Source organism: Gopherus flavomarginatus, chromosome 11 (genome assembly GCF_025201925.1).
Source record: "Gopherus flavomarginatus isolate rGopFla2 chromosome 11, rGopFla2.mat.asm, whole genome shotgun sequence".
NCBI classification, from domain to species: domain Eukaryota; kingdom Metazoa; phylum Chordata; order Testudines; family Testudinidae; genus Gopherus; species Gopherus flavomarginatus.
The window spans coordinates 19,031,363-19,048,210 of NC_066627.1; the positions used below are offsets into that span (position 1 = coordinate 19,031,363).

General features: G+C 40.6%; 1 protein-coding gene across 2 annotated transcripts; it reads left to right on the forward strand.

The window, feature by feature from the left end:
• Positions 1-14,114: 14,114 nt before the first annotated feature.
• Positions 14,115-16,848, forward strand: LOC127031193 (olfactory receptor 10A4-like). Of its 2 annotated transcripts, XM_050917956.1 has the most exons (2): positions 14,115-14,128; positions 15,909-16,848. In XM_050917956.1, the coding sequence occupies exons 1-2, from the start codon at positions 14,115-14,117 to the stop codon at positions 16,846-16,848; spliced, it is 954 nt and encodes a 317-aa protein (XP_050773913.1). The 2 variants fall into 2 exon arrangements, with proteins under 2 accessions (XP_050773913.1, XP_050773912.1); XM_050917955.1 differs by lacking the exon at positions 14,115-14,128 and having other exon boundaries at positions 15,904-16,848.

Genomic DNA, 16,848 nt, shown 5'->3' on the forward strand with positions numbered 1-16,848 from the left:
GCCCTCTACCAGACTCCTGTACCCCACTGGTTTGGGTCTGTCACAGCGCGTAAAGTGAAAACCGCGTATAGTCAAAATTGTATTGAGTTGAATGGCGGGCAGAATCGCCTGCACTACAGAAACAGTATTTAAATTGTTATTCTTCTCTTTTTTTTTTTGGTTTTTGCTTACCGCGTAAAGCTGAAATCACGCATGTTAAATGCACCTAAGATGCGACAGAGCTGTATTTTCCCCATAGTTCCCAGTTATGTTTTCTTTCCAGTCTTATTAGATTGTTCAGTGATTTGAGCATTGGCCTACTAAACCCAGGGTTGTGAATTCAAGCCTTAAGGGAGTCATTTAGGGACCTGGGGCAAAAATCTATCAGAGATGAGACTTAATTCTGCTGTGAAGGCAGGAAACTGGACTTGATGACCTTTCAAGTTCCCTTCCAGCTCTATGAGATAGATTCCATATAATATGGAGGTATACCCATCTATCTAATAGAACATGGCCATAAATGTCTCATCAGTTGCCCAGGTGACGTAATAGAGGCCAGACAGCTGATCTTCAACAGGTGTAAACTGGCACAGCCATTGAACTCAATTAATCTAAACTGATTACCACCAGCTGAGGCTCTGGCCCCAGGTTTCTAATGCATCGTGCAGGAATGGTAGCTGCCATGGAGGACAAAGTGAGTCTCTATGGGATGACAGCAATTTGGTATCTTTCCTTGCCCCTAACTTATCCTGCTTCTCCTTTCAAAGACAATACAAAGCCATTAAGTGGCAGCAGAGTATATGAGATTAATGGAAAGTAGGAGGGATGGGCGTGGGATCTCTCATGTCTTTGGCAGAGTTGCTGTAACTGCAATGCTTTTGCTTTTGAGTTCTATATTATTAGACCTGGAAGTACTTTGCTTTCTCCAGAGACACAAGGAGCCATTGCTCAATATGTATTCAGTCTTTGCTAAGCCAAAATACAGGACCCAGACAAACCCAACTGTCCTTCCTCTGCCTAAACAACAGATATGACCAGGTGGCATTGGTAAACCCTGATCCCCCAAACTGAATCTCTTCCCAACATACTGACCCCAACCACACGAGCTGAGGTTCAAGTTCTCTGTGTTTATCTGGGTGTTTTCAAGACACCAGTCACCACAAGACCTAGGTTTAAATCTAAAGAACATCCAAAGGAGGGGTATGTTTGTTCTTGGTCCAGAAGGTGCTATCCATGGTGAAGTGCATGTATTGTACCAGCATTCACCCATTTTTCATGGAATCTGGATCCCCTAGTGTAACCCATGCCTGCTGGGTGTGGTGCTCTGTCACCGTCTAGTGGCACCTGGATCACCTAGAGATTGCTAAGTCTGCTACAGACTTAGCTAAGAGCCTTGTGGCTTTTAGCTCATACAGTAGAGGCTTAGGCACTAAATTTCAGAGGTCCCAGGTTCTATCCTGCCCCTAGACAACCAGGGTCTGTCAGTGTTACACAAGCACACCATGTGAGGGGACCAGTGCCATGGGCCCACCCCTACTTGCATGGCAGTCTTCAGCTATCGCTCAGTGCAAGGATGATATCTGCCAAGGGTGTTCATTGGTAAGTTTTTAAGTGGCTGAGGAGCCCAATTCGTGCCCTACAGATTTTCCCACAGAAGTGACAGGTGTGATCTTGGAGGAGACATAGTTATTGGCTGGAGAGTTGTGCCCCTTCTTTCCTCCTTTGTTGCTTCTCTGTCTCATGAACACATCTGTTCCCTCAAAGTGAGTGGTGGTTTGGTATATGGTGTGGCACCACTGTGTTTAGTTCCACGCCAAATCCTCCCAGTTTGTTGGGTTGATGCCTCCATTTTTAAGGTGTAATTTCAGTATGACCTTAAAGTGCTTTCATTGCCCTATGCGAGCCCTTCCCTGACTTAACTGAGATAAAAGTATTTGCTTCTTCCCTGACTTAATTGAGAGAAGAGTGCTTGCTTTGGGGGGCAAGTGTCAGGCATACATACACAGTGGCCAGCCCAGTGGAGTTGGTGTTTCATGATCTGTGCTTCTATACTGGTGATGTTAGCTGCACAGAAATGCTGATGTTAGTGTGTCAGTCTTCCCGGCTGATCCTGAGAGTCCTCCTGAGACAGCACTGCTGGAACTACTCCATCCACTTGAGATGTCGTCTGTAGATTACCCAAGTCTCACACCCATAGAGAAGGGGGGGATGACAACTTTCTTGTAAACCAAGATCTTGGTGCCTGTTTGCAGATACCTATCATTGAAGACTCTTTTGAGTAGTCTTCCAAAGGATCTGAAGTAACTTGCACTAGGTTACACAGAAAGGCAGTGGTAGCGCTGGGACTAGAACTAGATATCCAAGATACCAATTCAGAGTCCTAACAATTAGACTATATTACTTCCCCACTGACAAAACCAAAGATTTCACCTTAAAGGGACACATCTGTTAATCTAAAGGATGATCAAAATGAAAGAACAGTCTGGATAATCATTAAATACCCGCATTCAGCCCAGTTTGAGTCTGACCCTACTGTTGTTAGTCTCACTTTGCCCTCTCTTTGCACAGGTCTAAATGACCACACAAGATGGAAAAGAATAAGGTCCACGACACTGCACATGTGCAATATGAAAATGCAGTTAAAAGATCCCTGAGACACAGTACAGAGGTTAAACACACATATACTTTATGTCTACACTGCAATGAAACACCCGTGGCTGACCCATGCCAGCTGACTTGGGCTCATGGGGCTCCACCTATGGGGCTGTTTCATTGTGGTATAGATATTCTGTCTTGGTCTGCAGCCCGAGTTCTGGAATGCTCCCACTTTGCAGGGTCTTAGAGCCTAGGCTCCAACTTCAGTTCAGAAGTGTACACTGCAATTAAACAGCCCCACAGCCTGAGTCCTGTGAGCCTGAGTCAACTGGCATGGGCCAGCTGCAGGTTTTTACTTGCAATGCAGACATACTCATAAAGCTCTTATCCCTTAGGAACTTAGAACCTGATACTTATTTACACTGAGCCACCTTTTCCAATACTCCGGCAGCTTTAAGGAACCTTAAAGTGCTTGTAAATGTAACTGTAGACCCCCTTCCAGTATCACATCAGTCTTGAAGTAGCAGTAAAGCTTATTGAGATCAACTGATGAAAAATGTTACTTGAGAACTAAGTGTTAGCATTAAGGGACCTTAGTGCAAATGAGAATCATGCTCTAAAATTTTATTTCATAATGTGGAAAAAATATTAGGGATTAAAGTTCCTGCACATTCAACCAAGGTAGATGAGGAAGAATAGATTAGTAGACTCCCAGGCCAGAAGGGACTGTTGTGATCATCTAGTCTGACCTCCTGTACAACACAGGCCAGAGAACTTCCCAGGAGATGAACACAAGTTTATTAAGGGCCCAATTCAGCAATGTACTTAAGCATGTGTCTGACTTTAACCATAGGATTTGTTCAGTAATCTTCAAGTATGGAAGCATTTAAAATTAAGCACATGTTTAATAGCCTCCCTGAAATCAAGGCCTAAATCTCTGTGTGGTTTTATGTTCCTAAAGTAACAGTGCATTAATTATTTGTTCCAGTAGTCTCAGTATTAAGATGTTCCAGGGACCATGTCCAGGAGGACTCCACAAAACATTCCAATTCTCTTATTAAGTCAACAGACAGTTCCTTTGAAGGTAGTAAGAACACACTATTCATTGAAGAGGTAAGTGAAAATGGCTTGAGTTAAAGAAACAAGAAGTCTTATCAAATGCACCAGTTCTCACTCTTCAGTGATTTGAGATTTACCCTTTAAAGCCCTTATTTGGTGATCTTGAAGTCAATGGGACATTTGCCTTTGGATCAAGACCTCCAGGAGGTGAAGTACCCACATTTTCTGCCATTTTAATTGACAGAAACACAACAATCCAATTTATTCCATATGGTGTACGAGCAAATTACAAGTGGTTGCAATCTGGGGGTGGGAGGTGTTAAAAAGTCATAGCTGGTTCTTTTAGTGATTTTTTTTTAATCCAGATTGGGAAGAATTAGACTAGCAAAATGTATCATGAAACCCAGATTTTTACCTGGCTAGATAGATAGATAGATAGATAGGGACAGATTGATTCCTGTCACCAGTAGGTCTAACAAAAACACTACAGATTTTCAAATCTATTTATCTATCTATCTGACAGGGGTGCTCCACTCGTATTGAATTTCTATAAGATGGGGTACATATCGCTCTCATCTTCTTCTGGGAATAGGCTAAATATTTATCAATAGCATGGTTTACTTTCTGACACTATTCTGTAATATTGAGTTAAATGTGCCACTAGAACTCTTTGCTAGAACATATGTTGAACAGTTTATTTAGTAGCTCAAGGGCCTGATCCAAAGCCTATTGTCATCCATGAGAGTCTTTCTACTAACTTCAGCAGGGACTCTGGATGAGTCCCAAAGACATAACAACAAGAGAGCATCTAATCAATGATGTAAGTTTGCAGTAACAACATTGAAATCAACGGGTCCAAGATAAGCCAAATAAGAGGAGACTCAGAACCAATAATATTTATTAAATTGTTTTGCCTCCCTCTATCTATGAATTTCAGTGGGTTAAATTCTACTCTCCATTATGCAGCTATTAATCCAGAGTAATTTCACTGTATTCAACTGTTTTCCAGATGACAACAGCGAAACTAAGAACAGAATCTTGCCACATACTTGCACTGGAGATATATTAATGATGAACTTTGCTCATAGTTACTCAGATGTATGAAGATGACCCATTTTCAAAGAAGCCTAAAAGGTTTAGGCACCCAACTGCTATACATAAGGAGTTGTGTGCCTTAATTCCATAGGCTTCTTTGAAGATGCCAGTTTCAGTCTATTCCCAATCACTTTTTTCATTCATTAAAAGTTGGTTGGAGAAAATATAACAGAGAACATAGGATGTAGGACACTTTGGTGTCCAATATCCGCATCCTTGCCATCATAGTCCAGATGATATCAGCTGAGGGCAGGAGGAAAGCCGTCTCCACCTGCTTCTCCCACCTTGTCATGGTGGCATTGTTTTACAGCACAACTGGCCTGACCTACTTCTGGCCAAAGTCCAACAACTTACCAGAAAACAAGAAGCTGTTATCTTTTTCTTACACAGTCATCACGCCCATGTTAAACCCCATCGTCTACAGCCTGAGGAACAGTGAGGTGAAGGGGGCTCTGAGGAGAAAATTTTGCAGAGCAAGGTTACCACAAAAGGGATAAAGTCTCAGTCTTTACTCTCTCCTTACACTGGTGTAACTTCATTCTGTTTGGCAACTGCTCCTTTTTCATACTGGGAAGAATGAGAGGAGGATTGGGCTGATTGGGTTCCATGGAGTAAATCCTGGTTTACACCAGGTTGCATACAAGGATTAACATAGCTTCCCAGACAGACAATTAGAGAGTGTTGTAGTAGCTGTGTTTGTCCCAGGACAGGGGAGAGACAAAGTGGGTGAGGTGATATCTTTTACCAGACCAACTTCTGTAAAGTTTAGAGCTCCACAGAGCTGAAGAACACCTGCCACCAAAAGAATAAAAGATATTACCTTACCCGCCTTTGTGTCTCTCAGTTGGGTAGATAGACAAATAAGGACAATCAGACACACAGGCCTTAGAAGAATATAAGAATCTATTGTCAGGAATTCTGAATAATGTAAAAGACTGAACCTGTTGCATGTTGGAGGGCCCACAACTTCATAGGACATCCACTAATGTCTGCCTTGGAGTGGACTGAGCAAATATCTGAGAGGCAGCAATGTCTGAAACCTAAGCCCAGATAAGAAGCTGATTGGAAAGTCAATTAGGGCTGGATCTTCACTGGGTGTGAATTAGCATTTCATTAGTTTGGGAAGCTGAACCCATTGGGTTGCATGGGAACAACATCAATTTACACTAGCTGGGGATCTGGCCAATGGACCTATGGTAGATTTCCACCATCTGGGGATCTGGCCCATGGATAGCAATGGATCAATGGAGCTGTGGCTGATTTACACAAGCTGGTGATCTTAGCCTTAGATATCAATGGAGCTTAGACACACACACATCCCTTGAATCCCCTTTAGTTGGTAGTGTCAACTTGGCAGGACAACATACGGCTTTAGTGTAGAGCAGTCCATAGTTTTATATTACTAAGTTATGCTGCTTCAGTCGATGTAACGTAGATCATCTTACAGCAGTGTCTACTCTGAGCTATGCCAACAGGACACACTGTCCCACCGACTTATCTTCCAGCTCTCAGGGAGGTGGAGAGCAAACATCTATGGGACAGTAATCTGCCATTTACTCAGTTTGTCTTCACCAGACTTGCTAATTTAACTCCGCTGCATCAACCACAGCAGTGACAATTTAGTCAGAAGTATACACAAGCCCTATGTGGAATGAATGGCTTGTATATTGACTTGATATGGGACAAAGAATCTTAGGCCATGATGGGGATGTGAGCTGAACACCCACTCACAATCCAACAGAATGTAGAACTGTTTCTTTGTTCACTATCTCATCAAAGAGTCTGTGCCTGAAAGGCAGAGGGAACCCCACTGATTCCCTTCCATGGTAGGGGCCTTTGGGAACATGTGAACTTTGGCCCCTCCTATTTTCTGCCTGTGGCACATCATAGTCTGTGGGTTGTAATGGTTTGGTCTAATTTGAGTGGTTGGGTCTACTGTGCAGATGCTGGGTGGTTTTGGTTGCCTGTGATATGCAGGAAAAGAGACTAAGTGATCAGTGACTCCTTCTGGCCCTAAGCTCTGTGACTGTAACATTATATAATTGAAGTGGTCCTCTCTCTTTGGCACTGAAACATATTCAACATGATAGTATGACTGAAGCTTGTACATATTAAAAAAAATAAGAAAAAACAAATTCTCATTTTTTTAATACCTGAGAGGAGAAGAAAGAAAGAAAGAAACTCCAGACAAATATTGGGTTAAATAGCTTGGAGTTTCCACAGGACCTGAGCTAAAGGCAGCAAGTAGTCACATTGTCCCAGGACTAAATTGTGACCCATATGGCCCTGGTTTCTCACTTGCAGCAGCAGAAAGGGTTCTCTGTACCTACACATGGAAAAGGTGGCTTTCTCCTTGTCAAAGTTAGAATCAGGACTCACAATTTGTCAGACCACTTTGTTTTATTAGCACAGCGCTCTGCCAATAACATTCAGAATATGTGAGCGGCCATGCAAGGCCAAAACAGTCTTATTTATACAGATAAAAGAGCGGGAATCAGACAAAGGAACAAAGAAAGCAAAACTGTAAAATTCACCTGGGGCACAGCATGCATATCCCACTTCCTTACTAACTTTTTATGGATCTGAGGCTAATACTTCACCAATTGCCCTTAAATGGTGCAATTGTTCTATGTGAATGTCTGTATTCCTGACACCTGGATTGCAGCATTCCAACAGTTTTTCTTAAAGGTACAGACAGCATTTCTTTAATTCTTTTTATTTTCACAATATAATTCATTTTACTTTTACAATCCCTCCTTTTGGTCAAGCGCACGCCATGACCAACAATTACTGGGTTTCACAAATTAACCGTTTCTTATTTTTTGTTTATCAGTGATATTTAAAATTATTATATTAGCACTCTGTTTTGGGGCAGCCATCTGGGTGACACAATTTTGGATACAACAGATTAACTGAAAGCATACAAAAATCACTAAGATTTTAAACAGGATAGTTAGGGCTCCCTGAAACAACCAGTTTCCTATGCCAAAGAAATTGAACAGGTTACTTAGCCACTTCCATAAAGAACTCAGCTCTTCATGAGGAAGATATGCGATTTGTTCTAAGTGGCTATAGTGATCTATTACCTTATTGGTATTGTATAAACATACAACATTGTTTTCCAGTGAGAGCACAGGTCCCTTCTTTGGCCTCGAGCACTATGTCCAATGCCTGACGGTTCTGGAGGGTCACCTGTCCGATCGCCTCTGTTTTCTTGGCCAGGGCTTTTAAAACTTTTTTTGGTTTTATTTGCCATTATTTAACTACTTAGGAGCCTTTTTGCCTGGTGTATTGCTACCCCAAGTGGGGTAAAGGAACTGCCAATAGCCTCTTCCCAGGTGTCATGACTGTTCCATATTGTGTTAAACAGACAAGGTCCTCCAGTGAGGTCTGGGGAATTGAGTGGGATAGCCAGGACAGGAACACCAGTTTGAGAGTGGGCTGGGATGTGGCTGCAGACCCAGCATTTAGAAATAATAAGGGTCTGAGCTATCCACACTTGCTGCTGGATAAAAGAATTGTCATTGTGTGCACCCCAGACCTTAAGATACCAGCAGCCGAGGAACAGGCGCTACCAGAGCTGCATGTTGGAGGCAGGGCCCTTCTGGTTCTGACAACCTCAACTGAGGGAACTGCACTCACAGTTTTATGTCCACCAGGCAGCAGGCGCTCGGCTCACTACTGCTTCTTCTTGGGCCTTGCTTTATGTAGTCATCTGCTTCTGGCAACCCTTAAGAGAGCGTAGATTGTAAGGTATTGCAGGCTGTTTCTCTACGTCGTCTTCTGGAGTCAAAAAAATTGACTCTGCGTGGTCCTGAGGTGGTGGTTGGTTCACTGGGGTCTGTGCATTTTTACACTGCGAAGCATGTATCCACTCTGAGATGCCAGACAGTTTAACAGCCGTCCCTTGACTCTGGCTGTAACAATGGCCTTCACACCTTATCTTTTCCTGATGCATACATTTCTCATTCACACAAATAGATTAGAGAATACAAACAGTAGTATTTTATATTGAACAAAGAAACATTGCAAATTAAACCTTGCTAAGTTTTACAATTGATAACTAAGACAATTTACATTGAGACCCAGGCCTTCAATGTTTCTCTAATTTACTTAACACAGACACAATAGAGAATCCTGTTTCTTACTACCTAAATTTTAAAACAAAGAGTTAGAGAGGGCCCAATTTGTAATGCATATGGGAAAACAGAATCCTATAGTCCCAGGGGGTTATTTTTTTTTGCTATTTAAAAAAAATTCTGCTTCTACATATCCCCCTTTTGACACTAAGATTATTAATCGCCAGTGTCACTTTTTATTTAGTTCACGTAATAGAAAATACTGGGAGGTGATTTGGGCCTGTGGCTTTAGCTTTACACATACATTTGTTTTATTCACCAGCACATTTTAAACATTTTAATTAAACACATACAATGTAAAACCAAAAACAATTAGGGTAGTAATATTAGTATGCCAGTAGTTGTGGGAGACCATGCAGAAAATGTTATACCAATGGTAAGCTGTTATGCTTTTATGCAGTGGCAATTGCAAAAAGGTTTGTCAGTTTTGCAACTTTGAATTAAAGAGTTAAATGAATTTTTAGTGGCATTAAAAACAAAAACAAAATCAATTTATCTTACACCTACAAAACAGTAGTTTTACAAACCAGATGTGTTGGTTTAGATTTTTAGAACTTTACATACACAGACAAATAGATACATACACATTTTTTTTTCTTAACATTTTTTTTTTACACTGCTTTGTTTTTGCATAGCTGTATATATATAAGGATTATTTACAGGCACTTTTCTGGAAAAGGGCCCATTTTTCCTTTAGAATGTTTGCAAAGAAACCAAGATTTTTTTCTTTTTAACATGGTCCTTTTTAACATTTTTTACAAAGTTTAACTGCTTAATTTTTTTAGCCTTTATAGTTAACTTTTTACTTTCTTTTTTTAAATTACTTGTTTATGTTTTAAAATGACACCTTTATTACCTTAGATTTTACCCTTTTAAGTATTGTTCCAGGGGTTCATGCCTGCACTTACTACTTTTTTTTTACTCCTGACACTATTTCCTTAGGGCTTTTAACCTGTTTTTTTTTTTGTTGCTTGCCTGCTTGTCTGGGCCCGATCCTGCTTTTTTCAATGAACCGTTTGTGAATGATATTGTGGTCATTTCACAATTTTGAAAGAAATGTTCAAGGAAGGGACCAGGAAGGGTGGGGGCTAGTTGAGGAGCCCCCCCCCCCACCCCCAACCTTGCTGAATTGGTAGTGGGACACTATAAAGAATTAGTTTCTGAGGCAGACAACAAAGGGGAACAGAACAAGGGACTTTTTGTCCTTTTTACAATGAGATGGGAGTATGAAGGGGTTTGGATCGATCCGGAGTTTGGAGAACGGGGTAAAGGGGAGCGCTCGGTCTAGTGGTGGGAGAGGAGGCTTTTAATAAAGCTTTTAACTTATTATTTGAATAAGTGAGAGAGGCCAGTTTTGATTTTGTCCACCTATGATTTGCCTCTTCCCACCACTTCATGAAACAATTAACCTTTTCTTTAGCCAATTTAGTTTTAGGTTGGCCGAGTTTGTCCTTTAAGACGTCCACTTAGTCTTTGTTTCAAGATTTTAACAGTGGCCACTGAGTTTTGGGATCCCCCTGAGTTAGCCTAGACCATTTTCCCAGAAATTTACAGGAGTTTTGACCCTTTTTTACAGGAGTCTGGACCCATCCTAAATACATAAAATGAGCCGGCGTTCATTTAGGGAACTGTCCCGACTTAGACGTCTGGTTACCAGTACAGGAGGACTTTTACACACCAATTACACAAGAAGGAAATTCAGGTTCGTCAGAGCGATGCCTGCTGCAACACATAAAAGGAGCCCACAGGCTACTGCCTCAATTGCCCTTGCTTTTACACTAAAGGTTTACCCAAGGTGTGGTGCGGGAGCAGCAGACCGTCCGCAGAAATGCCTGCGGCAGCTCCACTGGAGCCGCGGGACAAGTGGACCCTCCACAGGCACCACTGCGGCAGGTCAACCGGAGCCGCCTGATGCCCCCCCCCGGCAAAATGCCGCCCCCCAATAATCCTGGTGCCCTAGGTGATTGCCTAGGCCACTTAAATGGAAGTGCCGGCCCTGCTTCTATGTCACCTCAAGTGAGACATTCAACATTTTGGGCATCCAAAAAACCTAGTTATTTTTGGAAACGTAGGCCTTTTTTCCCAAACCCACTTCTTTTATCACCAAACCATTTTTTTCCTCATCGCTCCAATAGGATCCTTACAATATTGTGAAAAAATTAGAGGTGGATTAAAAATAAAAATTAAAATACTTTTAACAATCCAAATTATTTTCATTTTGAATGATTCCAAATGGAATTAAAAATAAAACAGAACATTAACTGTTTATTCAAAACATTTTTTCAAAAAAATTAATTTACAGCTAATGTTTTGTAAATGTAAATGTGGCAAGATTTTGGTAAGGTTTACACTATTTTAATTAAAATTTGATATAAAATAACACGGTACATTTCACGACAAAGAAAAAGGAACATATCAGTAAGGTCCGTAAATATTTTGTTGAAAATATTCCAACCAGCTCTAGAAATAACATCAGCTTTCTACTCAACAGTCACAAGGCATCAGTGGAGTATTGTGTTCAGTTTTGGGTGCCACATTTTAAGAAAGACGTAGACAAACTGGAGAGAGTTCAGAGGAAAGCAACAAAAATGATCAAAAGATTAGAAAAACTGACATAGGAGGAAAGAGTAAAAAAATTGAGCATATGTAGTCGTGAGAAGAGAATATGGTAACAGTCTTCAAATATGTTAAGGGTTGTGATAAAGAAAATGGTCAACTGTTCTCCAAGTCCAGTAAAGTTAGGAGAAGACCAAATGGGCTTAACATGCAGCAAAGGAGATTGAGGTTAGATAGTAGGAAAAAATGATGAAAACTGGTGATCTAGCCCCAGAATCTATAGGATCTTGATTTACTGCACTGACTGTCAGGATCCCAACATGTAAACATCATTGAAATGAGTTTTTGTGTCATTTCCATTCATAAATCCCAAAGGTGGCTAAGAGACCAAATCCCAGTGGTCGTTAAAGGATGTTCATATAGTTATGTAGAATCCAACCATGAATCCTTTGGAGTCTGCTTCTTTCCAAGGTAGGTGAAGAATTTTTTTCACTCAGAGAACCAACATAAACATTATTATTTCTTTTATACTTTTTATTCTCTTATGCTTCTTGGTCACAACTTTTCTCTGGCCTATATTAGCTCCTTGGGCTTCAGTGGAGTAAATTAGATGTATCTTGGTATGTCTGCAAATTTCTCTTCTTTCCACTGAAAATCACTCAGACATATAAGACATATTGCATAGAAACCCACAGGCAGTCTCATTTAGACAGTCTTACTCAAATACAGTAGAAATAGCAAGTAGTCCCCAAGATTTCAAGTAGAATACTTATGGAGTGAGTTTCTATTCAATGTGAGGAATGGGAGGAATCAGAAACAGAATTCAGAATACAGCTATGTTCTCTTCAGATAAGAAATAAAGGCTAATTAATCAGATTTTTGAAGGTATTTAAGCACCTGTAAAGGTACTTAGTAGAATTTTCAAAAGCATCTGGGTACCAAAAATCGTTAATTTCAGCACCAAGAGAGTTTTGAAAATTCTGCTAGGCACCTAAATATATTTAAGAACCTCATCCAAAGTAACTCCCTAAGGCCAGATTCTGGTACCAGTTATTATGTGATATTAATATGGAGTAGCTCAGTAGAAGTCAATGGAGTTTTGAGAATTGATGTGAGCACAACTAAGGGCAGACAGTAATTCTAAATTGCCAGAGTTTAGATTAAGCCATTCCCTGAAATGAGAACAGCAGACAGAGTTTCCTGGGGAATCTGGTCTTCAGGTCCCACGATGGATTTGCAAGGCTCACAATGAGAGGGCAAAAACAACTACCACCCCACCCCACTTTACCTGTAAGCTGATTAAATGTTATCTGAAGTCATTAAGTTGGATTCAGATTTCAGTGAGAATGAGAAAAATCAAGAGTGTGGATTCAGATGATCTTTCTGGTATTATCTCTATAAATATTGGATCATTTGAAAAGATTTTCCATGTAGTCCAGGCTGGCAAATAAGTGATAGGGATGTAATTCTCCTCTCGCTCATCTTGGTGTAAATCAGGAGGAAAACCACTTCAGGTAATGGGGCTCATTCTCCACTCTTTCAAACTGGTGGAAATCAGGGATAACTCCACTGGAGTTACTAAGTCACAACAGTTTAAAACTGTTATAAATGAGGGGATAGTAAGGTTGACTATTTTCAATTAAATAAGTAGTTATTTTGGCACACAAGAAAATAATTATTAATTTCCCATTAGATTAATTTTTCTTTTTAGCTATAATTTTATTTAATTATAATTATTTTTATTATTACTCTTATATGGTTACCATGAGAAACAACGCTGCTTGGACGTAAATATAGCGACAACCAATTCTTTGAGTAAGAATATCTATTATACTGAAAAATACATTGTGAACAAAATGGCATATGTGCCATTGGCAATTAGTTTTAAGTTAGAATGAAGATCACATACGAACAAATAGAGTTTGATCCAAAGCTTAATAACAGCAAAGGACTTTGTATTAGGCAACAGATGCAAAAGAAGAATTCTACACAGGGGATGATCTTTTAATAGCTATTTCCATAATAGCTATAAACACTGGATCATCTGAAATCTTTTTTCATATCTATCTATCCATCCATCCATCCTAGGAAGAACAGTTTACTACATATTCAGTCGGTAGAGCCATCTGTGTATTAAGTATTCAATTAATCTATCTTTCAGTAGAAAAGAATCTACAATATCTCTCTGGGCAGATAGATAGATAGATAGATTAGGAATACAGAAAGAGACATGGAGAGGACATAATAGCTGGTGTAATATTTTGTTAAGCTCATGATTTGTTTTTATTATTTCTGTTATTTATTACTGTTACTGATTCATTTCACTCTTCCTTATTTTATTGCTGGATAGGGTGGCTTAGAACAATTAGCTCCAAGTCCTAAACACCTGGAACTACTTGCTCAAATATCAGTAGGGTGGATGAAGATTGATAACATTCTGAGGTAACATAAATCTATGTCCATGACGTTTACTCTCTCTCTCTTTCTCTCTCTCTGTGGTGCATGGTCTTCAGTCTAGCATGTAAGAGAATCAAGTTACAATACTTCTTCATGGGCATTAAACAATGCAGGGCAATATTTTCAGATGGACTAGTAGGCATTTTTCCCAATATCTCTCACAAAAAGTTCCCAGTCGTTGCACAGATGTGCACTGTACTGTGGGTTTCTGAAAGATGTCACTTATTATCCCAAATGTCCTTTGTACAGTCCTGTTTTCTGTCTGACCCCATTCCATTGGAACTTAATGAGAGTTCAGTCATTCACTTCCATTTTATCAAGATAGTAGTTTGTGAAACCCAGCTGACCACGGCACAATATCACCATGGAGGAGCCTGCCAAGCCCAGCTGCCCCCGTTACTGCCTGGTCAATAGCTCTGAGCCCTGGGTTAGAGCAATTTGGGTGTAGATGTAAGGGGAGAGTGGCTTGAATCTGATTTTGAAACCTGGGGTTACACTGCAGTGTATACGTACCCTATGACAAACATCATTAAATGATTGGTAAAATGTCCTCAAAATGTTCTTATGCAGAAGAGAGGTTTCTGATTTCACTCCACACCACTCTTCTCCAAATTGGATTATTTTGCTGAACAGTTCCATCACATTCCCTCTGCCACTGAAGAGTCAATGACTGTTCTTCCCTATACTTCATCCTCAACATATCAATAAAAGGAACTTTGTACGGCAATGTGAAAGAGGATATGCTATGAGGAGATAAAGAAAATTATGGATTCTCCTAGACCGCCAACCCCTACAGATTAGATCTTGTGAAATAGCATAAAATATGATTCACGAAAGTATTAATCTTTACTTAATTGAATAAAAATGTGAATAATGTTAGTGGCCATCTACAGAGTTTCAGATCTTGTGTTTGGAAAGCTGGGACAGAGAGTGTCATAAACAGATCATTAAGGGTTAATACCTTTTTTACTTGTAAAGGGTTAAAAAGTTCACTTAGCCTAGCTAACACTTGATCAGAGGAACCAATGGGGGCACAAGATGTTTCAAAAGGAAGGAGGGAAGTTTTTCCTTTGTTGAGAGTTTCAATTTCAGCTGGAGTGAAAAAGATCAAGGAACCAGCCTCTTATCAGAGTAGTAAGTTTAGAAAGAGTAAATAGGTTTATGTTTATTTCTTTGTAACCTGTCTTATGCAATTAGAGGTAGAATCAAATTGGGTATTTGGGTATTTTTTTGTGTAACTAAATTCGTGCCCAAGGGAACATCCTCCATGTTTTGAATCTTTTGTCTGTGAGAGTAGCTGGTATGCTAATCTCTCCCAGAGGGTTTTCTTTTACTTTTCTTTTCTTTAATTAAAAGCCTTTTTCTTAATACCTGATTGATTTTTCCTTGTTTTTAGATCCAAGGGGATTGGATCTGGACTCGCCAGGGATCGATGGGGGAAAAGAGGGGGGATGGTTAATTTCTCCTTGTTTTAAGATCCAAGGGGTTTGGATCTGTGTTCACCAGGGAACTGGTGAAGTCCCTCAAAACTACCCAGGGAAAAAAAGTAGTGCTTGGGGGAGGGTGGCAGCGATACCAGATCTAAGCTGGTAATTAAGCTTAGAAGTGTTCATGCAGGTCCCCACATCTGTACCCTAAAGTTCAGTGTGGAGAAGGAACCTTGACAGAGAGAGAGAGAGAGATGAATATAGATTACTATTTAACTCCTGAGCAAGGGAGAAACAAATAGTGATAAATATAGAGAGAGATGATGCTGAAAAGAGAGATCTATTCAGATACATGTCTCTCTGTCTTTGTTCTAGATAGAGAAATAAGATTATCTGAGAGAGTCAAAAACTGATACATAGATTTTGATATATTACTATCAATATCTATCTATCTATCTATCTATCTATCTGTCATCAATTAACAATATATATCCCCACATAATTAGGTAGATGATGGACAAAAGTGATCATACAAACTCTTCACCAAGTCAGTTTTATAAGACTTTCTTCCAGGTGAAACACATTGAAGAAACATCATGAGAATAATGAATCACACTGCTGTCACAGAATTCATCCTTGTGGGGTTTTCCGATCATCCGAACCTGCAGGTTCCGCTGTTCCTGATCTTCCTTGGTATTTATACCATAACCCTTACAGGAAATGTGCTCATTATCCTAGTAACATCATTTGACCCCACTCTGAATAGCCCCATGTACTTCTTCCTCCGGAACTTGGCCTCATTAGAGATCTGCTTCAATTTGGTCATTGTCCCAAAGATGCTGGTCAATCTCCTGATGGAAAATAAACGCATCTCCTTTGTCGGATGTGCAGCTCAAATGTATTTCTTCTTCTTCTTTGGGGCAGCTGAGTGCTGCCTTTTGGCCGCCATGGCCTTTGACCGCTATGTGGCCATATGCAACCCGCTGCATTACCCGGACATTATGACTCAAAGGGCTTGTTTCCAGTTGGCTGGTGCCTCATGGTTCTCTGGATTTCCAGTGGCCACTGTGCAGACGACATGGATATTCAGTCTGCCATTCTGCGGGCCAAATCAAGTCAACCACTTCTTCTGTGACAGCCCCCCTGTGCTGGAGTTGTCCTGTGCCGACACCTCCCTCTTCGAAATCGAGGCCCTCACAGCAACTGTGCTTTTCATCATGTTCCCATTCCTGCTGATCCTGGTCTCCTATGTGCGGATCATCATCACTATCCTGAGGATGCCCTCAGAAGAGGGCAGACACAAAGCCTTCTCCACCTGCTCCTCTCACCTGGTGGTGGTGACTCTCTTCTATGGCACAGCTAGCTCGACCTACTTCCGACCCAAATCCAGCTACTCTCCAGACACCAGGAAGCTCATCTCTCTCTCCTATGCGGTGATCACCCCCATGTTAAACCCCATCATTTACAGCCTGAGGAACAAAGAGGTGAAAAGCGCCTTGGGGAGAACATTGGGCAGGAAATTATTTTCAGAGAAAATGTAA